Source organism: Triturus cristatus, chromosome 1_2 (assembly GCF_964204655.1).
Source record: "Triturus cristatus chromosome 1_2, aTriCri1.1, whole genome shotgun sequence".
NCBI lineage: Eukaryota > Metazoa > Chordata > Amphibia > Caudata > Salamandridae > Triturus > Triturus cristatus.
Genome location: NC_140580.1, coordinates 707,803,735 through 707,829,478, shown reverse-complemented (window position 1 = coordinate 707,829,478; position 25,744 = coordinate 707,803,735). Strand labels below are relative to the sequence as shown.

At 44.5% G+C, this 25,744-nt stretch overlaps 1 protein-coding gene across 1 annotated transcript in view; it reads right to left on the bottom strand.

The window, feature by feature from the left end:
- Nucleotides 1–25,744, bottom strand: part of ZBTB40 (zinc finger and BTB domain containing 40) — a 345,823-nt gene that overhangs the window by 257,558 nt on the left and 62,521 nt on the right. Inside the window, exons 4-5 of the mRNA XM_085608585.1 lie at nucleotides 23,380–23,575; nucleotides 4,347–4,489 (exon numbers count right to left, since the gene is read on the bottom strand). Coding sequence (XP_085464711.1) covers nucleotides 4,347–4,489; nucleotides 23,380–23,575 — 339 coding nt within the window. The remainder of the gene's footprint in view (nucleotides 1–4,346; nucleotides 4,490–23,379; nucleotides 23,576–25,744) is intronic.

The following is a 25,744-nucleotide window of genomic DNA, read 5'->3' as shown; positions in this document are numbered from 1 at the left end:
AGATAACAATTCTAGCTGTATCGGAGGACTCTGGATCCAGCACACAAATCGGTGGCAACTCCCTAGACCCAAACTGCAAGACTGAAGTTCTGGATTCCTCTTGTGTGAGTAAAGATGGACCCTTAACCAATATTTTAAATAAGGGGACATGGGCCTGAAACGAATGGTTAGCACAGTCAATCCATCTGTGAGCAATAGTAATGAGTTGCTGAGGTTGGAGGGAGGTACTTCTACTTGGGACACCTTTTGAATCTAAAGAGTGGGACTGAGAGTTTAGTGAGCCCTTTAGAAAAGCACTTATGTATTATTGAAGGGGCAATCATAAAACTAGATATTGCCTCTCAGGTCTCTATCATAACTAGAGACATAGATGCATACCACTTCAGCCTCTTATCACACTCAGCTTCTTACGATCACCCCACCAATTCCCTCCTTAGTACAGCCTAATGGTGTTTCCCCTTTCCCTCACCAGCACTCCCACGTCCAATGATGTTGTCCATGAGGTACAGGAATGTAGAGTCATCATTGTATATATAATTTAGACAGCACACAAAGACCACAGAGGTCTCATGTGAATGAATCTACAGGGGCTCAATGTCAAACTAACTCATCCACCTTTCTTAACCCTCACCTCAGAAGCCTGCCCATTTGTGGCAATTTTAGCTAACGTCTCTATGCCCCCATTAGAATCAGGCAATACGACTATTCATTTTATGAAAAAAGAATGCCATTGGCTAACCAAGAACAAGGACATTAATATTGCTCACTATAACAATATAGAATGTGCCAGGAAAATGGCCTAAGTAGGCTTTGAGCCAAAGGATTCATAGGTGATTGTGTAGTCATTAACTTTAAACATCCCAATCTAGCCAGAAATCTCCTCCAGTTGAGAAACTGTTAACCCCTTCTTGATGAAGAATATACGTCTATAACCTTTGGGATTTTTTTGTCACCTGCACGGTACAAGAGTGTTAATACCCCGCTTCCCCAATAACTTCCAATTCCATAGAAACCCAAAATCTATATCAACCACCAATTGGTTTAAATCCATTGGACTGACAATCTAGAGGATAGGCTACGGTGGGTACTACTTCTGGTCTCATAACTGGGGACAATGGTCCTCAAAACCAGCATGTAATGTGCACCCATAACCTGCTCAGTGCAAAAACAAAGAATGTAAAGCCATCAGAGGGGATCCTCTGGAGGCTCCCAATAAATGGTAAAACTAATGCCATTTTCCCGATGTGTTTAGTAACCGTCCCTTCAATATAAGTGCGAATCTCCGGTTGCTGGAACATTTTAAGCATTGCCTAAAAAATAAGCATAAGGACCGGTGACCTTATATTAACAATTTTGATATCATCATGTTGCAGGAAACATGGTCTATGGTTAAAATAACTTGTGATGGCTATATTAAGTACCATTTGCCAGCAACACCCTTCTTTTCAGGATGAGCTAAAGTTTGTCTTGTGGCACTTTTTAGGGAAATCCCCCAATAGTAAGGTTATAGCAATAACCCAATCTCCTCCTGGTATCCAGTTTTTGGGGATTATCTTATCTAGGCATGTTAACTTTTCTTATAAATATGTTAAATGATGTTTACTCTAGAAATAAGCTGCATAGCCACTTTATTTGAAGTGCTTGAAATACTCAGACATAGGGTGAACGTATCCCACAATGTTTTAACGTAATTTAAGCAGGTAGCTTTAATGTCAAATAAGGGAGCAGTGTTACTTTTCTGGACCTTTTTTCAGTGGGGCCCGTAGAACCTTCCTACACAGTTATGGATACAGTGCTCTGCAATATAGGCATCTGTTCACCGTTAACCTCTGCAACATTACTGAAATATCAGGGGAGTCTGACAATCAAATAGCAACTTTCACAGGATGTGCCTGTCGGACAAATATTGATTACATTATTTAAAGATCATTTTATACTTGAGTCTGTTTGGGGAAAACATTAGAGAGTGGATTCCGCAATCATTACTGTGGCGTTTTAGTACTGAGTTAACCAGATCATTTACAGGGGCCTTCCAAGAGGTGCATCACTGTGTTAGCAATTAATGACAAGGGGAATTTGGGTCAGTTGGAAGACTGCTGGTATTCAGTCACTCTTTAACCACATCATCAGAGCTCAGCCAGTCTTAGTTGATATGTGTTTGTCATATGAGGATAATTTGGGGGATTTGATAATTAAAGCTTCTTTTGTCTTTATGGGCCGTTACATCGACACCATATTCTGTCCACACAATATTTTTGTTTCCAATAATCTGCCAGTGATCCACTTCAAGTTTCCGCTGCCATTTCAGAAAGCCCCTCAGCTAAGGCCTTAGGTCCAGACGTGGTCCCTAATGACCTCTACAAACTTAGCACCAATTTTGGGCACATGTTATCACTAATGTCATCAATTTTGCCAGCAGCCCAAAATTACCTACCTCTAGATACACTGCAGTCATTGTACCGGTGTTCAAAAAAGGAATCAGGGAAGATCTGTGGCCTATTTCTTTGTTCGAATCAGTTGTAAAATTGGTTGGCCATGTAGTTCTTCATAGAATTAAGGTACGGGTGGAGGAGACCAATGTCCCATCAGAAGTCCAATATGGTTTCAGAACAGGTCTAGGCACACTTGAACAATGTTTAAATCTCCATTCATTAGTTAGCAAATTCACAGTGGCGAAACAGTATCAGTTGTACCTCGCATGGACCTTATTAGTGCCTGTGACTGAGTTAACTAGTCAAAGCTTTGGGCTATCCTAACCAGTGTGGGCTTATACCAGGGTCTGGTGTATTTTCTCCGCACACTACACACTATGGTCTCTGCACCTGTGACATATGGTGTTGGGTGCAAGAGTTCCAATTTATTTGTATTATAATGAGGGGCTAGGCAGGGCTGCGGCCTCTCACCTATATTTTTATTGTATATAAAATGACCTTATTTTGTTTTACATTTTACACTGCAAGGACATGTCCATGGTTCATTCAAACCTGCTCCCAGTTCTAATGTACACTGACAATGCGGTTTTAATGTCAAGGATGTCCAATGGGCTTACAAGCTAAATTGAGAGTTTTGTACTCTTATTTGATAACCTAGAACTGGAGACCATTTTTACCAAAACAGAATATATGGTTTGTGGCCTTAAAAAAAGTACGGCACAACCTATTTGTATCAAGTGAAATAATATAAGGATGGTCAGTCACTTCCCATATTTGGGAAATACCTATGCCTCCTCTCGCACATGGTCACACTGTTTATTCACCAGGTGTCTAAGGTTTAAAAGATCAGTTAATGTATTACATAACCTTGCGCTAAGGTTCAGGTACAAACTGAATATGGCCCTTCTTGAAATCAGTAACCAAAAATGCCTTCTGATTTTAACATGCAGAGCAGCTATCTGGTGATATTGTAGCCTATAGGGAGAAGAAATCGCTTCTACAAGTGCCTCTTGCAGTTACCACCTAGTAGTACCCACTACTTTTTACATGAAGAAATAGGACTAAATTATGTGTTGGAATGTGTGAAGCTAGCTCAGTGTGAACCTTGGTCACAAGCCCATGTGAGAGGTCGTTATTAACTAGATTTCCATTGGGCACCATCCACAGCCTTCTTAGTTTTCCACCCCGAGATCATTTGAGTCAGCCGCTGTATTAACTTGCCCATGTGTGTAAGCTTCTACACAAACATTAGTGTATTTTCTGTACGTTTTACAATCCTTTTACATATAATTTGTTATTCCCAGTTTTTAAGAATAATGGATTTACTTAGTGTAAGCCTGCTTTTTACTTCTTAATAATGTTGAGCACTCCATTACTATGTAAATCTGCAATGAGACGTTGCAAATCCATACTTTTGAAAATATTGCATATGGCTTATTTATATGGTTGTAATTTTCATAATAGTTCATGCTTATAATTTTTTTTATTTCTCTTTTTTGATTATTTATAATAAATAGAGATGAACTGAAACTGTAGTCAAAAGAGAAAAACTATTTGGGGCTAAAGAAACAACTACACAAGCTGCATAAAGAAAATCTTAATAATCTGGCTGAAAGAATGGAACGGCATCCTAAAAGAACTGCGGTTTGTTCCTGCACAAGAAAAAATAATAGTTGTTGGTTGCTCAAGGCAATCAAAAGGCACATGCATGAATTACATTTGCCTCCATAATCAGCTGCCAGTGATTTCTGGCAATACACAGCCTTTAGAAGAATGTGATTTAGCACTGGTGATTATTACATTGAGAAGCTGTCTAGACATTAACATGCAAGAGAAAATGTGTCAAAAATTCCATGAGACTTAAGGTACATATACAGATTTTAACATCACACTTGTGACCAGCATTTAAATTACCTTCTTCTCAAAGCTGCTCAGAAATCCATCTTCTGCTGTATCTAAGCATTCTATGATGGGGCTCAGCTCTGTTATGCTCTGCACAAGATCATCTTTATGCTCAAGCAGGAGACCAAACAAGGCTGTGCTACCCTCCTGGCTTCCTGGGAATTATATATTAGAAAACAAAAACTGTTAAAAACACAATTGTAGTTAAACAGCATATATTTCTAATTCTAGGGACAAGACATCAAGTAATGCATTTTAGCAAGAATTAAAAATATAGGGAACAATGTTATCGTACAAGACCACAGCTTTGCTCAGCAAAACCGCGCATGGAATTATTATTTAAAACTCTGTACAAGGAAATGACAGATTTTAAATAATGTAAACATTCTGAAAAATAACAGGGCCATTTGGTTTGGGAGGAGGGAGAGGAGGCATACAGGTTTGTCACTGTTAACCATATTGCTAGAATAGTATCTTAACATTCGATTTTTGTAAATCTTATACTAAGCTTTGCCATAAGGAACCCATATATAAGTATACTTGGACTATTCTATCTGCATTCAATTTAACCGTATCATTTTATTAAACATACTACAAAATGGCATTGACAGGAAATAGCACCTTTTATCGTTTTCAAAAAAATTTTTATTAAACATTTGCAAATTTTATGGCCATCACAATAAAAACATATAATACGTAGGAACGATTAGGAGTTGGATCGAATATTTGGCTAATACTTTAGTCTGCTGCTCAAAAAGGTACTTTAAAACAAGCATTGAAAATATAAAGTACATAATGCAAAGCTAGAATACAATACCATTAGCAAAGCAAATGGTTTTAACTTAATCAAAAGGCGAGACCTATTACATTTTCAAAGCTTGTTTATAATGAAATCAACAAAATTGCATGTCTAGGAATGCACAGAAAAAAAAATCTATGGAATGGAGCAGTTAGTCATGCTTTGACCTAGGAATGTTGCATGTAATGTAAAGGGTGTGGTATCTTGTCTTGGTATTAATTTAATGTAAGGTGTGTGGTCTTGGTGTTATGTTGCTAACTTCGGAACAGGGCAGTCTATTATCCATTTCTAGCTTTATCGTTTTACCACAATTGTACAGTTCTGAGCAGGCAATCTTGGCTAGGCAAAATATCGTACAGGAAACGGTTCCATTGTGTAATGCATTAAAGCTCCAAGAAGCATTTCAAGTCGCTGTGCTATATAAGTTTAATTACAGATGGGGCGATTCAGAATTTTCCCGTAAATTTGCCTTACTCCCGAAAATTCAGGAGCAGGTCACACTGCTGTCCAGCTTTACAAAAATGTGCGAAGCACAGGGATACATAAAAATCAGCAGTGCTGTGTTTACCTAAGAGAAGGCCACTGGAATTATGCAGCAAAGGAGCAGCAAATTATGTGACAGGGTTGACTAAATTAAGTGGCAAGAAAAGGCAAATTATGCAGCTTAATGAGGCACTTTTTTATTGCATTATTTCATTATTTTGCCATTTTTACTCAAGATGATACTGCCTGGGTAAAGATTTCACCACATTAGAACAAGCTGAAGAACCAGATGAAGGAATAAGCAACTGAAAGATAATCAGTTAACCTTTTTGAAAATCCTTGCACTGTGTGCCAACACATGTTGTGATCCAGAGTCAAATTTTGCAATGGTAGTTCCGACCTTAGTCGTAAATAAAAATAGGAAAGTTCCATTGGCCCCTTGGTTCTCAGAGGCCTTACGTTTAGATAAGAAAGCTTGCAGACGGCAGGAAAGAAGATGGAGGAAAAGCTATGACATAGCAGAGAAGGAACTATATATATATATATATATATATATATATATATATATATATATATATATATATATATATATATATAGCCACATTGGCTGACTATAAGAAAAAGTTAATTGCGGAAAAAAGTCAGTACTATACGACGCAAATCGAAGGGGCTGGCACTTCCAACAAGGAACTGTTTAAGACTATAAAGAACCTAATGTCAGCACCCAAGGACAACTCTGCCAACTCTAACCAAGATTTCGGCAACACTCTTGCTCACTTTTTTAAGTCCAAGGTGGACCAAATATATGACCAGTTCACCACGCACAGATCAGTCACCAAGAACGCACTACATACACCTTCAGGCAAAGTGACTTTCTTAGATTTTTCCTCGGCCTGCTCCGACCAACTATCTTCTCTTCTACCAAATCAGGATCCCCGGAGGATCCTTGTCCCCCTAGGATTCTCAAAAGCATCAGTCACATTATCAGTCCATTGCTAACTAACGTGTTTAATCAGATGCTATCGCAAGGGCACTTTCCTTTAATATGGAAACAGGCTTGTGTTCTGCCTCTTTTAAAAAAAGCTAATTTAGATATAACTGATCCTGCTAACTACCGTTCTATTGCTAAACTCCCTGTTCCCGCTAAAATTTTTGAGAAACGGCTAAATACTGAACTCTCCACCTTTATCACTGAAAACAAAATCTTGGATCAGAGTCAGTTTGGTTTCAGAACGGAACACAACACCGAGACGGCGCTAATAAAAACCACTGAGGAGAGCCGAAAAACACTAGATGGCGGGGTGGTCGGCAGCCCTTGTTCTCCTCGACCTGTCCGCGGCATTTGACACCGTGGACCATTCGACCTTGGTCAAACGATTAAAAACCATCGGGATAGGAAGAAGGGCCCTTACCCTCTTAAAGTCATTTCTTTCGGACCGAACACAAACTGTGCAACTGGGCAATTTTAAATCAGCACCCTTCATCTTGCCGTGTGGGGTGCCGCAGGGGTCCTCTTTGAGCCCCACGCTTTTTAATATTTACGTTCTTGAACTAGCCTCTCTGATTAGAAGTTTTAATTTATGTCCAACCTCTTACGCCGACGAAACTCAGATGGTCATCTCAGCAGTGGATAAGGACATCAACTATTCAACCAAACTCCATGATTGTATGGTCTTCCTGAGCGACTGGATGGGCAGGCACTGCCTCAAGCTGAACTCAGGAAAAACTGAGGTGGTGCTATTTGGGAACCTCTCCCCTCAATGGTCACCAGTTTGGTGGCCAGACACATTGGGCATTACTCCTACACCAGTGGCCAAGGCCAAGAATTTGGGGGTCATTATAGATGATAAAATCAACATGAAGTCTCAAGTCTCTAAGGTGGTCTCTTCCGCATTTCTCACTATGAAAATGGTAAGTAAAATTCTGCCTTTCATTCCAATAAACACTAGAAAAATTGTGATGACCTCCCTTGTGTTATCTAAATTGGAATATTGTAATGGATTGTATATCAATCTGCAATCCAATTTACTCAGAAGGTTGCAGGCAGTACAGAACGCTGCAGCAAGACTGGTCCTGGATGCCCCTAAATATCAGTCTATTAGTGCAGGCATTCGGGAATTGCACTGGCTACCAGTCGGCCAGAGGATCAAATTTAAAGCTCTTTGCACGGCCTTTAAGGCCCTGCATGGAGAAGAACCACGATTTTTGAAGGACCTTTTTTGTTGGTACTCTCCTAACAGAGCGCTTCGCTCAGCCAATGCCTTCCTGATGCTCACCCCCTAGAATTAAAAGGACTAATTGGGGGGAAGGAGTTTCAGTTACAACACTATTAAGGAGTGGAATGCTCTTCCGCTCCCTCTTAGGAACTCCCCCTCCTTGTTGGAGTTCAGGAAATTGCTCAAAACATGGCTTTTTAGAAATTCGTTTTTCTGACAAAGTTTTGGACACAGTTTTGGAGGCCGTGAGCGCCTAGACACCTTCGGGTAGTAGTGCGCATAATACATTGTTGTAACAGAACATAACATCTTTTTAGTAACTTTTGATACGTTTGCGTTAGGACTACTTTTTGGGGGTTAAAATCTGCAGTTTATGCAGCAGATGATGGTTTATGTGGCAAGTGCCGAGAATCCATAATTAGACGAAAAAAAGCCATAGCCGCAATATTGCATAATGCCAGTGACCCTGCCTTGGGGTAAAATTGCAGTACCACATTTACCAAGAGTTGCTCGCTAATGGTGAGATCATGTTCACCCAGACAAAACGCTGTTTCTGCAGCGTGGTGCCAAGGCAAGCCAGTGGTGAGCTGCGTAGAATCTGAACATGAGGGACACCCTTCCGTACATATTTCTATGCGCAGACAAGTGCCTATGATTACATTGCATGGTGTGTTTTTTTTGGGTTTTTTTAACAGGGGTTAGGTGTAATAAATCGTGCAGATTTCTTTTTGTCTATTGTTTGACTCTGCTTTCAACTAGTGCAGGCATTCCATGCAAAGCTAGGTCATTCCACTTAAGTCGATCTAGCCTCGTACGGAATCTTAGGGCGTTTGCAGAGTTTACGCAACTTTACATCCACTTTGCATATATTAACAGGTGCTTGGTTCCAGGCGAGCTGAAGCCGTTTTGTGGAGTGCTTGTGGCGACTTTTCAGCACCACACAAAACTGCTCACTTTGCACCACGTAGTGCCTCGCCCTTGCAAAGGTACCGACCCTGCAGTAACGCAGAACTACTCACGGAATAGGCTGTGGGACTCAAACTCAGAAAGGCCGAACAGCAGAAGCTAACCTATTTTACTTAAATGCAGTGTGATTTCAGAGCACCCACCCCCTACTAAAATGTTCCTCCATTAAAGTATGTTGGGGCTGGAGACCGGGAACTCGGGCGACATTTAGGGGGAGCTGCGATCTGCTTCTGTCCCACATAAAGAATGCAGGCCCTGGTTTCTAAATATAAAATGCGTCATTCCTGCGAATAAAAAAAATTCCCTTTAATTAGGTCGGACCAGGTGTTCACCTGCTTGTCTTATCAAGACCTCATTTGCATTGTATTGCCTGCTCTTTTCTCACATGAAGTCACAACTTTGCGACATTCCCGGCATATCTCTCGTGGCGACATCCCCCTCAGGGCGTGAGCCATTTCCTAAGACCCCGTAATTTCCCTCTTAAATGGCTCATCGAAATCGGCGCATGTCTCCAGACCCCAACCAGGCTTTTGTTTCGTTATACTTGGTAAGAAAACATCGCTGGGGAGAAAGCTCTGTGGGTTCATGCATCTGCTGCTGAAATTGGAACCGGATATTGGCTCATTTGACGGACAGCAGCATTAGAACGATAGGAATGAATAAATATAGCATATGATATTTATAGTGCTATGAAGTAACAACACTGTGCCGACAATTGCAATTTAACAGTTGATATTATCATAAACTCCTGGATTTGGAAAAAATAATTACCAGACTACATAGTGCAAGATGAAACAACACAAAAGTAGTAAGTACCCGCCAAAATAAATGACTTTTACTGGAATTATATTTACTTTAAAGATGCTGCTCTGTTTTGCTTATAATAAGAAACATGTTGCAGCTAAACACTGCAAAACTATAAAATATCTTCTAAAATTATGTACTGGATATCGAATCACCGCGTTTAATTGTCTTTCGAAAATAAACATTCTGGTTTTAGAACCTCTCTGAGCTCCAATGCAGGGTCCGCTCCACGCAAGGAGCCCTCCGTTGGAAAGGACGTGCTCCTAGTTTGTTACCGCAGTTAAGAGCACTTCTCTCACATACACATGGTAGCCTTCAACTAAAGGCACCACTCACGCGGGTCCAACTTTTCCTCCGCTCCCTGACTGGTCAGCTCTCTGTAACCTGCCCTGGTGACTGCAGAGTGGTTGTGGCGCACGCCCTCGCGGACAATCTTCCTTGCTGAAATGGTGAACGAAGAGCAAACCTCTGAGGGCATCCTTATCCAACGAGGCATCGCACGTGGCCTGCTACAAACATAAGTCTACGAGCTGTGAAATATCTGTGTCCAAAGACAAGTGCTGGTGCATCCCCGCACAGCGCCTGGAAACGACTTTGCACGACAAAGTGCTGTAGGCGCCCTCTCCCACTAATGTTCGTCTACTATTTGCTTTTCCTGACATTAGGGGTTGACTCTTTGGAGTAGCCATGACAATACTCTATAAACAAATATGACGTTGCTGCTTCATAGTGCTTCGAGGTTTATGTGAGGGGTGTAGTAGCGCTATGCTGAGAGCCTCGTTTAATGTATCTGTTTTACAGCCGCTTCGTAGCGATATAGTAATTCTTGCAGTGGGGCCCATTGTGGCCTTCTCACTGCTTGATGGGAGACCCCTGTTGCAGCAAACTCACAGCGATGTCTTTAGTAGGGTTCTGATCCGGATAGCGCTTTGAGTACCCGCCCAAGGAGGCGAGCAGGTGTAAATGCACCTATTTCGGTGATGTACACACTCTAACGTCTGTCGGTGCAACCGAAGCGTGAAGAGCGACATTCTGTACAATACGCAAATAACACACTGGTGCCCCCAAATATTATAGAACAGGACTTGGCAAATGTAAATGTTGTTAAGTTTAATATTGTTTTAGGGTAGCTTGCATGTCAAACGATATGAAGTATCCCGGCTTTGTGCACCTATTTCAATAAGTTGCTTCCATGGGAGATATTATCTTCGTGTTGCAACAGCCCTACTGTGTCACCCCACATCCTCCGTCTTAAATTCTGGGAATCAGTTACCGTCCACATATAGGTTCAGATTAATATCAACACTGTATAGCATTTTACTTCGATGCGTGGCAGACAACACCACACTCACAATTCAACAACCTGAAGTATCAAAATTGACGTGTAGCGCTTCACAATACTCCGTAATTCATACATACACAAATAAATGAATACATAATCAAACAAATAAATAAAGTTACATGGGATGTGGACACCAACAGCATCTTGATCTGCATTAATACATTGAATAAACGGACAGGTGTGTAACTTGGGGGTGGGGGGGGGGGTCTGGGCTACAAAAGGAGATTCCGGAACATTCATGAGCGTATGGCATTGCAAAGCTGCACGTTTCCTTGCTGGAGCACTCTCAACCACGCACGTTCTCAGCAATTTAAGGCTCTCCCTGAGCAGGTGCGAGCATCTCACGCAGGGCTGCGATTTCCTTGGTATTCTCAGACCCGGAGTCTTGGCTGGGACACGACACTACGTGCTCTAGAATGAACCGCGGGATTGGTTGAACTGCGCACTCCTTGTGAGGCATAGGATGGGGGGCTTCGGTGCACATTATACACGGAGAATCTTGGCTGTGAGGGGCCATGAGCTTCGCCATACTCCGTGTGAGAAACACAGATAGATACAGAGCGCGTGCCTGGGACCTTCTGGGATATCCTCCCGGTGGCGCAGCCCTCGTTAGAGACAGGCATGGCTCCCTCTACGCAGGGGGCTCCTGCCACCCACTTACCAGCCCCAGCAAATATCTCTGTATCTACTCGCGCAGCCCAGCACCGCTGGCTTTGTGGCTCTGTGGGGAAGGCTGCATACCTGGCTCTTAAAAGGGCGTACGCCCCAGAGCGAGTGAGCGAGCACAGGCTCACACAACCTGCCCCTGAGGGGCGGAGGTCTGTGGGCAGCTGCTGCGAGCACTGGTGAGACGGGTCAGGTTGGTGTGACGCAACATGGACAGATCAGCCTTGTCTGACTATCGATCATAGGCAGCCGCATCCATCCATCCATCCACCTACCTACCTACCTCCCTACCTCCCTACCTCCCTACCTCCCTACCCCTCTTTCTCTCTCTCTCTCTCTCTCTCTCATTGGAGGAAATGCAACTGGAGTGACAAAGATACAGGTTATACATTGGAAAGATACATGTTTGGATAGATGAAGGAACAGGCACATGCAGATGAAGCAGCAATCAATCAATCAATCAGTGAACTTGTAAAGTGCGCTACTTACCCGTGAGGGTCTCAAGGCGCTGAGGGGGGGGGGGGTGCTGCTACTGCTCGAAGTGCCAGGTCTTGAGGAGCCTTCTGAAGGTGAGCAGGTCTTGGGTCTGCCGCAGGTGGGTGGGGAGGGTGTTCCAGGTCTTGGCGGCGAGGAAGGAGAAGGATCTGCCGCCGGAGGTCGTTCGTTGGATGCGCGGGACGGCGGCAAGGGCGAGGCTGGCGGAGCGGAGTTGACGGGCGGGGGTGTAGAAGCTGAGTCTGTCGTTCAGGTAGGCTGGTCCGGTTTTGTGGAGTGCTTTGTGTGCGTGGGTGAGAAGTTTGAAGGTGATCCTCTTGTTGACGGGGAGCCAGTGCAGGTCTCTTAGGTGGGAGGTGATGTGGCTGCGACGGGGGACGTCGAGGATCAGTCGGGCTGAGGCGTTCTGGATGCGTTGTAGTCGTCGCAGGTGTTTGGCCGGGATGCCTGCGTAGAGTGCGTTGCTGTAGTCCAGCCTGCTGCTGACGAGGGCTTGGGTCACTGTTCTTCTTGTTTCTATCGGGATCCACCTGTAGATAATGCGAAGCATGCGGAGGGTGTTGTAGCAGGAGGAGGAGATGGCACTGACCTGCTTTGACATGGAGAGGGAGGGGTCGAGGGTGAATCCTAGGTTGCGTGCGTGGTCCGTGGGTGTTGGCGCTGCTCCAAGTGTGGTCGGCCACCAGGAGTCGTCCCACGCAGAGGGGGTGGGACCCAGGATGAGGACCTCCGTCTTGTCCAAGTTCAGTTTCAGACGGCTCTTCCTCATCCACTCGGCGGCGGCCTTCATTCCCTCTTGGAGGCTGGTTTTGGCGGTGTGTAGGTCCTTGGTGAGGGAGAGGATGATCTGGGTGTCGTCAGCGTAGGAGATGATGTTCAGGTCGTGCTGGTGGGCCACTTGTGCGAGGGGGGCCATGTAGACATTGAACAGGGTCGGGCTGAGAGATGAGCCCTGGGGTACGCCACAGATGATGTCGGTGGCTTCGGATAGGAAGGGCGGGAGGCGGACTCTCTGGGTTCTGCCGGATAGGAAGGACGTGGACCAGAACAGGGCCTTCTTCTGGATTCCGGCTTCTTGGAGGCGTGTTCTTAGTGTGCGGTGGCAGACCATGTCGAAGGCGGCTGACAGGTCCAGGAGGATGAGGGCTGAAGTTTTGCCGTTGTCTAGCTGGCGCCTGATGTCGTCTGTGGCGGCGATAAGGGCAGTCTCGGTGCTGTGGTTGCGTCTGAATCCGGACTGGGATGGATCCAGGATGTTGTTGTCCTCGAGGTGGCGGGTCAGCTGCGTGTTGGCGATTTTCTCGATGACCTTCGCCGGGAAGGGGAGCAGGGAGATGGGCCAGAAATTCTTGAGGTCTTTGGGGTCCGCCTTGGGCTTCTTGAGGAGGGCGTTGATTTCGGCGTGCTTCCAACTTTACGGGAATGTCGCTGTGTCGAAGGAGATGTTGATGATCTTCCGCAGTTGGGGTGCGATGGTTGCGTCAGCTTTGTTGAAAATGTGGTGTGGGCAGGGGTCTGACGGGGATCCTGAGTGGATGGAGTTCATGACCTAGCGTGTCTCTTCGTCGTTGACGTGGCACCAGGAGGTCAGCTGGTTGGTGTCGGGGGCGTTCGGGGTGTGGTCTGATGCGGTCGGGGCGGATGAGGAGATGAAGCTGCCATGGATGTCGGCGATCTTGCGATGGAAGAAGGTGGCCAGTGAATTGCACAGATCTTGCGAGGGCGGGATATCATTGGTGTTGGCGCTGGGGTTGGAGAGTTCCTTCACTATGTTGAACAGTTCTTTGCTGTTGTGTGCATTGTTACCAGTCGGGCTTTGAAGGACGATCTCTTGGCTGTTCTGATGAGGTGGTGATGTCTGCGGATGGCGTCCTTGTGGGCTGCGTGGCTGTCTGGTGCGCGGTCGTGTAGCCATTTCTTGTCCAGCTTCCGGCATGTTCGTTTGGAGACAGTTACAAGACAGAAATACGAGACAAACAGATATAAAAGCCGATAGACAAAAGTTACATAGATAGCTAGATCAATGGATAGAGAGGTGACAGATAGATTGATAGATTGTAAAACTGGAGGAATATAAGGCAGAGAAAGAGATTCCTAGATCTCTTGACCAGTAACCTCACACACACTTTACTTTTCACGTCCCTCCTTAACACGACAGCAACTCCACTCTTGCATCTATTAAACAACACCATTCTTCAATTGCTAAACCAGCCACTTGCAGGTGAGCCCCCCCATAACAATTTCAGGGAATGTAACCACCTGTACATCTAGAGCAAAGACAATGTCCCGCGCAGTATCGTCAGTGGGAAGGAGCAACAGCGCAGTTGATTATTATGCTTAACTTGAGTGCACAGAAATGTAATATGTAAACATTCTCGAAATTAACTTCACAGCTAGCCGGGTCCACTGTCTGGCCAGCCTCCCCCATACTGCCTTCAAACAATATTGGGAACGACATGCTTTGGAGCCAGTTCACGTTTGCCTCTGTGAGTACCAATAACAAACAAGCAAACAGGAAAAAAGCAACAAGCAAACAAGCACACAATCGATCGATGCAAACAGTTCAGGCAAAACCAATATTTAAAAAATGCATCTGAACCTTCTGATGTGCGCGAAGGAATGCTAGGGATTTAGGCTTGAGGTAATTGAGTGGGATATTGCTGTTCCGTTAGTTTTTGCCTGTTTTTGAAACCATGCGCGCAAGTAAACGCAAAACAACGAGAAGCAAACCTTAAGGGAAATCCATTGCGCTCCCATAGAAACAACCATATAGCAACAGTTGCAAAATAAGGGAAGAAAGGAGAAAATAAAAAAACTGGAAGGAAGGAACATAAAAGAGTAACGAAAGAAAAGACGAAAAATAGAAATAATTCATTAAGTGTGGAGTGTGATGCCAGACAAATTGTTCTCCGCTTTAGGCACCCTTAAATACCCGTTGTTTGTTTTCCATTTCTTTTTAAACAAATTATCAGTTTTGGCGGAAAAAGTGACTAGAGTTCTTCCCAACATACCCCTGAACGTCTATTCCCGAGCAGCTACTAGAAGCAGATTATAGCCACTACAGCCGCATTGGTTGCACAACTGCACGATCCTTTATTTTATTTTTAAACACAGGTGTTTTCTAACAATCTCAAGAGAAACGCCCGATAAATCTCTCCACGACCCTGGTGAGCGGTATTTAGTTGTGTGGGGGTTGCTTGGAGGCATCCAGCGGCCGTGGCTCTGCTGACCTGTGCATGTTTTAAAACTGTGTTCAGTGTTTTACCCCCACGTGAGACACGTCCCGCTGCAGCGCAGGCTCCAGCGCTCCACCGGCATACCAGATAACAAAATCCCCTGGGGGAGAGAGTGTCAACTTTATCAATATCTCTTGAATTCAATCACTGCCTTTTGTTCTGTGCTGGGGAGGAGGATCAAAGTGGCCAGAAGCCACCTTATCCCTATTCTACAGTAAAACACGGCGGATCAGGTAAGAAGACAAAGTTGAGCCTGCAGTGTGCTTAGAAAAGAAGGAAACGGGACGTGTTTGTGATTTAAAACTGTGAAAGTGACAGCAGTAGGCATCTTACAATCGGACAAGCTGCACAAGCCAGCAATAAGAACAAGCATCGATCTCTTGTATTTATGGGGCCAAGTGTTTCAAATTAGAAACACATGGCCCCATAAAGATAAGAAAGTGCTTTGCAACAGACGCAAAGCAGGTCACCGAGTCCGGCTCGAATGCGAAAGGGCGTCTACAGAAAACCCTCATTATCAATGGCAGGCCACCGTTTAACATAAACGGTGATGCCAGCTAATGGAAATGAGGGGCGGGGCTTAAAGCCCTCTTCTGAAAGTCTTTGTTAACAATTAATCTCGCGAGGCGAGCAGCGCATGCGCTGCCACGCCACGCAAGACCTAAAAAAGGGAGGAAAGTATGGCTCTGGTAGGAGCAAAGACAACTCTAATGTATATTTAAAATGTGTTAGATAAGTAGATCAAATAAAACGTTCAACTGTTTTTCTTAGGTGAGTACAATTGTCATTTTGAAAACAAGGAGAGGGGCTCATTAAAGTCCAAAGGGGCAGAGCACCAGAATCAACTACATAATTAGAAAAATTCCCTTTGAACTATAGAAACACACTTTACTTAAATCGCCACTTAGAGACCATACAGTCAAATGTATCATTCAGTCAAATATATCACATGCTAAAAAACATTTCAAAATGAGATGTGAGAAACCTTACACTGAATTAAATAAAATGTATTAACACATTAGTGATCCAATTCACAGCAATAGGTAATCATAAAAACCATATTGACACACATATGTAGCTTTATTAAAAAAACATGTAAATGTTCATACAGAAAATACATATTTAAAACAATTTACTTAATTCAAGATCTCATAAAAAGACAATGAGTAAACATCACATGGAAGGAAAATATATAAAAAGAGCACCAAAGTTGTGCCTTAACAGTGTTAATTTGTAACCTATATGGACCAGAAATAACCAGGAGCAATTCACCCTGATTTTTGTAATTCTAGTCCCAAGACAAATTCAACCAAAAACTTTGCGTCAACGCGTTTCGGTGGAATAAAGAGATAAAACCACCTTCTTCAGGACTCGTAATAATATTCCTTCCTTTGGTATACGTAAATGAGCATACCTCAGCTCATGCCGTTAAATAATAGCTGGCAGTGGACCTCTAAGCTTCCGGCAGCAGGAATAACTATAAAGAAATATGTCTTAATGTATTCGAGGTAGGCTCGTTTCACATACTTATTTTAATTTGATTGATCTGTTTTTAATCACGGTCAAGAGTTTAAAAGCACTGTCTCGAAATTATAGAGACAGAAAGATGCAACCAGTAATCATCTTGTAGAATACTATATTGCAAAGGTTTTCCGTTTCCAAATTGAATCTGGGTAGGCTATATAGCTCTACACCTCAACCCTGAGCTTGGTTTACCAAAATTGTGGTAAGTACAAGAACCCCAAATCATGTCTAATATTGCAAATGTTCAAACTTTCCTAACTCCTGGCATGCAAAGGGGCCTGGAATGGGTGAAAAAAGGGACATCTGTTTGTTAATATCCAGTTCTGACCTTGTAGGGTGGGGGTGGAAGTGGGGAGGAGGGGTTAGAATGGAGTGAAATGTTTTGTCAACCGAAAGCCATCCAGAGTCTAAAGGTAAACAAGAATTGGTAATGCATCAGTTTTGCCTATGTAATGAAAAAAAAGCTGTTTTCATCAACCGTTATTTGGGAAGAAAGAGTTCTCTGACAAATAACACAGGAGTGGAGAGAATGTGGCACAACAGCCAGAGTTGCCCATTTGAGAGCTGGGGACACTAGTTCAAAGTGCGGCAGTACCGCGCAACATCCTGTGATTCTAAGCAAATTTCATATTTGTTCCGTGTGATAAATTGTTAAATAAATATTCTGCAATAGTAAAAGGCAAAACTTTATGAAAAGATAGTTCCACCAAAGCAGATGTTAACAGTATTTCAGCCACGGGAAACAGATAAGGGAAGCAGACGTGGAACAAGCATTGGTAAATGAAGGAAAATATGCTACAGCCAATAGAAATGGAGGAAAGGTAAGTGGCACACACAGGAACCAATGAGAAGCCAGAAAAGAGAGGAGGCGGGATGCAAGTGCCTTTTAAGTTTATATTAAAAACAATAGATTTCTCAGGTCATTCACTTCTTCCACTGATCGGTAATTATACATATGAATGTTCCAAATGACACGGACCATTGCTGGGAATTCCAATTTAGCTTTAGTCCTTAGCTTATGCAGCTACCCAATCCTTTTCCATAGTTCCTACTGCTTCTGATCCGTTGCCCAACTAACGTCCGATCTAATGGAAAGGGAATAAGTGCTAACCGAGTAGGGGCCATATCTTAAGGCTACACTCAGAATCGCCTCCTTCAATGCATATGAGAGGAAGTTCACTAGTATCTTCCTTGGCCTTTGCTTTTGAGGGTTCCTTTTAAAGGGATCTCTATGGACATGCTGAATTTCTAAAGATTCCTGTCTGGTCCATCTCTCAGAGGAGTGTCCCGCAACAGCGTAACCACAAATGCCTTGATATCGGGGCCCTCCTCTGCCTCAGGGACATCCAGGAGCCTGAGATTATCCCTCAGAGACTGTTTTCTAATCCTCTCAAGGTCATCTCTTAATCCTTGGTTCTGTTTAGACAGCAGGCTTATACCAACTGGGTTTTTAGCTACATCCTGCCACATTGTAACTACCTCCTCCTCCAATGCTCCCGTCCGAAAGGCCACTTCTTTTAATTTTTGAGCCAGAGCAGTGGAGGAGGCCTGAATGTCCGCCTGGTTAGCCTCCTATATCCTAAATCTATTCTTCATCTCCTTTTTTAGGCCTAACAGGATGGAGGCCAAGAACTCTGCTGGATGCTCCCTATCAACGCTCCAAGTTTCCATCACCTGCTGGGAATGCCCATGAGCGGAACTTGGCTCATTTACAACAGCTAGAACATCAAATCTGTAACAGGTAGGGACCACGATTGGGCTATTTAAATCAGCAGCTGGCCCGTTACCAACATCTGGGTTCAGTCTCTTTGGGACTGGTGTATCGACGAATGTATGATGGTATTCCACATGCGTTTATGACGTATGCCTTGGGAACGTCGTCATAAGAATGAACGCGTCTTTAGCACGCATTCATTCTGCATGCAAATCATTATAACGACTTGCCTTGGGGGGGGGTACTGGATTTTGGACTACCTTAATTTACTATTCCAACTCCAGTCTGCGCAACAGCAGGGAAGTCATTAAACTTTAATTCCAACACCATTCCACCAATGCACTCTCCTAAAGCAAGTTGTTGTAACGTCTTGCGTTCAGAACAAATGCGTGCTAAAGACACGTTCGTTCTATTGCTATCGCTGTGACAGCACAGCGTGATTGGGGCTTCGTCCTAGAGGACGTTTCCCGTTTTAATGCCAGTTACAGACTCTGTATCGACGTTATCCATATTTAAGATCTTCTGGCTTGCAATCGCATCAGCCCCTTTCCCTTCACGTGAAGGGCCTGGCAGTGTAAAAACTTTATAGAACGATTCAAGGGAGGGGTTGAACTTGATCTGAGGGGGAGAGGCATGTTTTCCTCCACCTCGCGGACTCTTCCCTGACAACTTAGCAGGTTTAAAAGCTTTCGCTAAGGGGTCTATGCATCTGCTGCCCTCCCAGATATTGAGTTTTGCCCCTTTACAGTTTTCTTAACACCAGGGGCCACTACAACAAATGGGAGTTCCAGCCCAGTCTCTACCCCTGGCACTACTGTCAAGCGTTTGGTACGTAGTGTATACCTTGAAACCTTGTCAATGACCTACTCTAGGTGCGGACTACTCCTCTCCATAGGCAAAGGGCAATATGCCCTCTGGACTTCTGCTACTGCCTCACAGAAAAGCCCCCAGCTCCTTCATGGCCCGGCACGCTGTTAAGTGCCTCAATAATTTTTCCTGCCACCTGAGGGAGGGATTCCTCCCAACTCCTGCCCTGCACCTGCTGACTGATGATAACCTTAAGAAAAGCATTTGCAATGCAATAGGTCTCGCATTTGTGAGAGTTTAAGCTATTAGCATTGTAAATGACAATGCCTTTGATTTATGTTTTAAAAACCAAAACATAAATAAAAGGCATTGTCATTTACATGTTAAGGGTGGAGGGCGGAGAGGGCATGTTAAGGGAGGGAAGTGCATGTGGAGGGTAGAGAAGGCATGTTGAGGGTGGAAGGCCGGGAGTGCATGTGGCGGGCGGGGAGAGCATGTGGAGGGCAGGGAGTGCATGTGGAGGGTGGAGGGCGGGGAGTGCATGTGGAGGGCGGAGAGGGCATGTGTAGAGTGGAGAGGGAATGTTAAGAGTGGGGGGCAGGGAGTGCATGTGGAGAGCAGAGTGCATGTGTATGGTGGAGGGCGGGGAGAGTGCATGTGTAGGGTGGAGGGCGGGGAGAGCATCTGTAGGGTGGGGAGACCATTTTAAGGGCCGAGAGTGGAGGATGCATGCGTGGAGTGAAGATCTCACCTGTGGAGGGCGATGGAGAGTGTGATGGGGAGTGAAGCACATCCTAGTAGGGACAACGGAGGGGAAGGAGCTGTGCTACTGCAGGGTCAGGGATACAGGAGGATACAAAGGCATGGGGAATGAGGGTGGATGCAGATCGGTGCAGAATGCGGAGGTGAGAGTGCACTATTACGAGTTGTGAGGGAGGGTGTAACATCACGGCCAGAGCAGTAAACTTTGGAGCGTCAGATTCGAGACTCCGCATCGGCTCAGCAGCCTATGATTCTGGGCACATGACTTAATTCCATGCCCTTGTGTAATGTGACTGGTGCTCGGGTAGAGCGTTCGAATGACTTCGAGGCTAGTTGGCGCTATATACAATTGACACAAACAACAATGAGCAGAGCAGGATGTGAAAGAGATTTATTCAAGGACAGGGGCAGGAGACCCACCCCTCTGTTGTGATGAAAAAGAAAAAGAGTTTTAACCCCCGGGGGGGGGGGGGGGGGGGTCACTTCTAGCCCCTACCCCACACTCAGGTGAGAGCAGCCCCAGGCTCTGCCTGTGACCCCATGCAACACCCCTCCCTGGCCCCCACAGTCCAGTGCTGGGGGCCCTGCCTGTGACCCCCGACCCCACCCATGGAATCCCAACATGATGCTTCCCATTGCATTCTGGATCCTGTAGTTTTCATGTAAAGCCAGGGGAGAGAGGTGTCCACTAGACATGCTTGTTCTTTCTTGTCAAATTATAAGCTTCTGTTTCTAGATTCATATTTTCCTCGACTACCGGGCATGTATGCTTTCCGTCCAGTAATGGATTAAAGATCTCTCGTCGGCTGCATCAAAAGCCCATTTGGCGCCCAGCGGCGGCTGTCAGAGTGAAGCGCCACTGTCTGACGGACCTCATAAATTATCGTGGCTCTGATGAGCAGAAAAACAAAGACGGGAGAGGGCTAGTGCATCGAACACGTGTCCTTCATTGCAACAAAAGTAACTCAAGTTAGAGATGTGGCTCAATTAACAGAGCTGCTGCCTCTGGTCCTGGGGACCCGGTTACGAGCCTCAGCATTGGCTCTATAAAAATATGCTGGTATTATTAAATAAATAGAACAAACATAATTTATTTACAGCCTCCTAGGACTCTTGTGCTAATTTTTTTATTGAAGTGCATTGTAGTAAAAGGCATGTCTGCTTCGGACTGTTACAGGATCGGTTGCAGGATCAAAAGAAGCGGGGGGAGGAGAGAGTGCATGGAACAGAACAGAGACAGTCCGAAGGCTCTGATGAGCAGGAAACAAAATTGGGAGGGGGGCAGTGCATCGAACATGCATCCTCCCTTGCAACAAGAAGGGATGTTGCTCGATAAACTGAGCTGTCGACTTTGGCCGTGGGGACCCGGGTTCGAGCCTCGGCGTAGGCTTTATAAAAATGTTGCGGATGGTATTAAATAAATATAACAAATATAATTAAAAAATGGCTGAACCTAGACAGCTACAGGATCGATGAAAATGTTGCTGGATCACCAAAAGAAAACAAACAGCGAACACAATGGGAGGGGGAAGTGCCTGTTCAGGAAACGAATGCTGTGTGTGTTAGCTGGGAAGCAAAAACCCAGCCTGCAACTGCTGATAGGAGAAAGTCAATTAAGAAAATAGTGCTCACAGAATGTAAATAAACCATACCAAACACAGTAAAAGGTTCAGTCCTCATAGGATGTTACAAATGCAGACAAATGCGGTAGTAAGGAGGGACTTCCAAGCCTATTCACGAATCAAAAGCAACTATTTAGAAAGGACAGTAACAGGAGCCAATTGAAAAGATGGGTGGGAAATGGGCATAGCTTCTATTCCATACCTCAATCCAGCATGTCTCGAAGAAACAGCGCAAGCACTGCTTAGACAAGACCTAAACAACTGCAGCAGACTGCATACAGTCCTTCTGCTCGTCCCTCCGACTTGTTCTGACTCCACTGCCGCTGCACCAGATCCACACGCTGGCTGCCCTGCTTCAACGCAGCTCCTGTGCCGTGCTTTCCCAGCACGAATCACCAGGCACTGCCTCAGGACTGGGACCCACCGCAGATGCTCCAAACGCCTGCCGCAGCAATCCCATCGGGAACGTGTCACAGGTAAATGAGTGCCTGGAGTTAGTGGGGGCTGATTAAGCCTGCTGACACGGAGAAAGAAAAAAAAACACTGCTGTCCTCCTGGGCGAGCTGGCGCACGTTTACCTTGCGGCCGCCATGTTTCCTCCGATTATCAATATGTCTTCGGTACAGGAGACTGAGGGGGGGGAGGGGGGAGTTTGAGTCCTCTATCCAGGATGTAAGATGAAGAAAAAAAAAAAAAGGAGGGCACCATGGTACTGGAAACTCCAGGTAGCGAAAGATAAGAAAATTAAGTCTCCATATATGGAGTGGGGAGATATCTTTCAGGGGATGGACTTACAACCAATGTGGCGTGACTCTCTGAAATTATTGTATTCGATCGTCAAGCCAGCGAACCTGAAGCGAAACCACTTCTTCACTATTAACAGACTATACTGGACCCCACAAAAAATTGCCGAGTTCTCTTCTCCGCCCAGCTCCAGGTGTAGAAGGTGTGGTCTTTTAAAAACTAATGATGAACACATTTTCGTTTTGTGCCCTAGTATTAAAGTGTTTTGGATTAACATTGAGACCATCTTAAAAGATATTTTAGGGGCAACGATAGCCTAAATAGATAAGACCTCCCGTAGCCTATTGAGCTGTAAGCAAAGGGATCTCATGTTCTACTTGATACTTTTAGCAAGGAGGGACATCTGTAAACAGTGGACAGATGCATCCCAACAAATACTGCCGACTGGAATAAAGTGGTCGATTGGACTTGGGTGGTCGGATATGGGGTGTAAGATTGGAAGGCCTCCCGGGATATGGGCGGATCTCTCTAGACAGTATGGAATTTAGGAAGGATTCTCAGATGGACAATGAGCTCCCATGATTACACTGAGACACCGCTCCAGGAGATGGCCTGGCTCGGGTGGCTTACAGCAGCGGAGCCAAGCGAGAATGCAACACTATGGTTATATGAGGACAAATAAAACTATTTACATTTTTTTAAACAATAGATTTCTCAAGCACAGCGCGAGCCCTGTGCAGGCGAAACCTAAAAAGTGCAATTCACTTACTTTTCTGGTAGACATCACACTTATATGAAAACGGTTTTCTATAAAGAAAGCTCAGGAAAGGCCAGTAAAAACAAAAGGAATTACATTGAATCCTACCAGTTAGCTGACCACACTCCGTTATCCTCTGCTTTCGGTGAAGGAGTGTTTCTTCCACTGCAGGGTGGGTGTCCCTGCAGAGCTCCAGCATGTACAGAACAGTCTGAGCATGCGCAGCCTGTCCATCCTTCACTTTCTCTAGGATTTTCTTGATGGCCGATTCGCTTTCTCTGCCTTGATAACTTTGCAGCAACATCTAAATTGTAATTAAAAAAAATCCAAAGAGGATATGCAGGATAAGGCACAGTAAACAAATAAAGGTCTCTCATAGAAATGGGAAATTCATGCATTATGAACTCAGTCATCCATTCCTGTATTATCAACTTGGTAACCAAACCAATAGTAAGCAATAAAAAATTACTTTTCTTGAGAAGCCTAATATCTTAATCCAGTCAATGAAAAAAACTAAATCTTCAGATTATCAAATCTGAGCAGCCTACAAAAACAGGTGGGAAGCAAAGTACAAAAAATAGAATTATTGGGAGGTCTTGTCCAAGACACAACATCTAATAAGTATGAAACCAAAATCAGTACAATCAGTGACAATGCCAATAGCTTTGGTTTTAAAAAGGATTTGATGCTTTGCAAGAGATGCATTTTTATTTGATTGTGTCACACAATCAGGACAAGTGGAGGCATTAGCTCTCAACTGGTCAACCTATATCTATTCATATCTGTTCCATGATGAAAAATGTTGGTCCAATACAAACTTTCTATTAAAATGTATTAGCCTGGTAAATTGAGTATTCGGTACAGAAGTTTTCCTTTTATGTAAATACTAATATACGTAAAAATAATTTGTATCATCTTTGAGGGTCACTAGAGAGTTACGAATGAAGAGTGTGCCAGTACCAATCAGTTCCTCACTGAGATTTGCTACTAAATCACAGAGGTGCATGTGATACACAGCCCTGTGAGCCCAATCACCCAAACCGCTACTCTGATTGGTAACATGTGTGTGGGACAGGCATACAAAGTCAATGAGCTGCAAACTATTGCCAGAAGATGATGAGGACGGTTTTAAGGAGATGGAGGAGAAAAAAATATGGAATTGAAAGAGAAAGAAATAAAAACAGAGTGTTGGAAAGGAAAAGTCCTTTGCATGGGGACGGACGTATACCCCTGGCCTGAGTGCCCCATCTGCAATACTGTCTGGATCCCTGCTCTGATTTTTGTTGTCATGGGTGAATACGGATAATGAGTGTGCACCTAACATAGGCTCACCGATTGCTGTCTTACTGGACCAGAAGGGGTGTCCTAAGCACTACCATCATAGTGGTGAAAGGCTACTGCCTTTGCCAGGAGTTAAGTAGCAAGAACGTGGTGTTGGCAGCATGTCATGTAGAGATCAGTAGAAGTGAACAGGCCCTTTTTAACTAGTATCACAGAAATGAGGCCTACAGGCTCACTCATATAAGATTCTGCTGCTATGTGCTTAACTCTCCCTTTGCCTACATCAAGTTAGAAGGAAGTGATGTGCTGCGGGTAGGTGGGAGTATACATGTGCTGGGTGTATGTGCATCTGAGAACGGTGCAATACATGGAGAACTCGACTCTGGGTTTAATTTTAGAAGACCTTGGGCTGCCTGGAAGAGCATGAGGAGTTAGAGAAATTCCCCCAGACAGATTTGAGGATTGTTGCATTCCTATGAGCTGGCTAGGACACATGCACTGGAGGAAGAAGAGCAAGGCTCTTGAGTACATTTCAAAGGGTGCTCTTTGATTCAGAGAGAGGTCACTGGAAAGGGGCCTGGGCACATCTCAGGAATGAGCTGGGGCTGATAAGAGAAGCATAAAGAGTAGGGCAGATGCCCTGGAGTAACCTTTTGATACACATATCACTTGGACACTCAGGAGTGAACCTCTAGCCACTCCCATGGCCTGCGTTTTGGGGCTTAACTCACCCTTTGCCTACATCAAGTTAGTATGAAGTGCTGTGCGGCGAGCAGGCATGTGGTAATATACATGTGCTGAGTGTATGTATGCCGGAGAATAGTGCAATACATGGATGTTTCAACTCTGAGTTCCATTATGGGAGACCTGACACTGACTGGAGGACCTTGTGGAGGTACAGAAATCACCCAAGACAGATTTGCGAATTGTTGCATTCCTATGAGCTGGGTGCGACACACACACTGGAGGAAGAAGAGCAAGGCTTTTGAATACATTTCAAAGGGTGATCTTTGATTCAGAGAGAGGTCACTGGAAAAGAGCCTGAGCACATCTCAGGAAAGAGATAGGACTGATAAGAGAATCATAAAGAGTAGGGCAGAGGCCCTGGAGTAACCTTTTGATGCACATATCGCGGTGGCGGACATTAGGATGTGAACCTCTAGCCACTCCCATGGCCCGTGCTGTGGAGCTA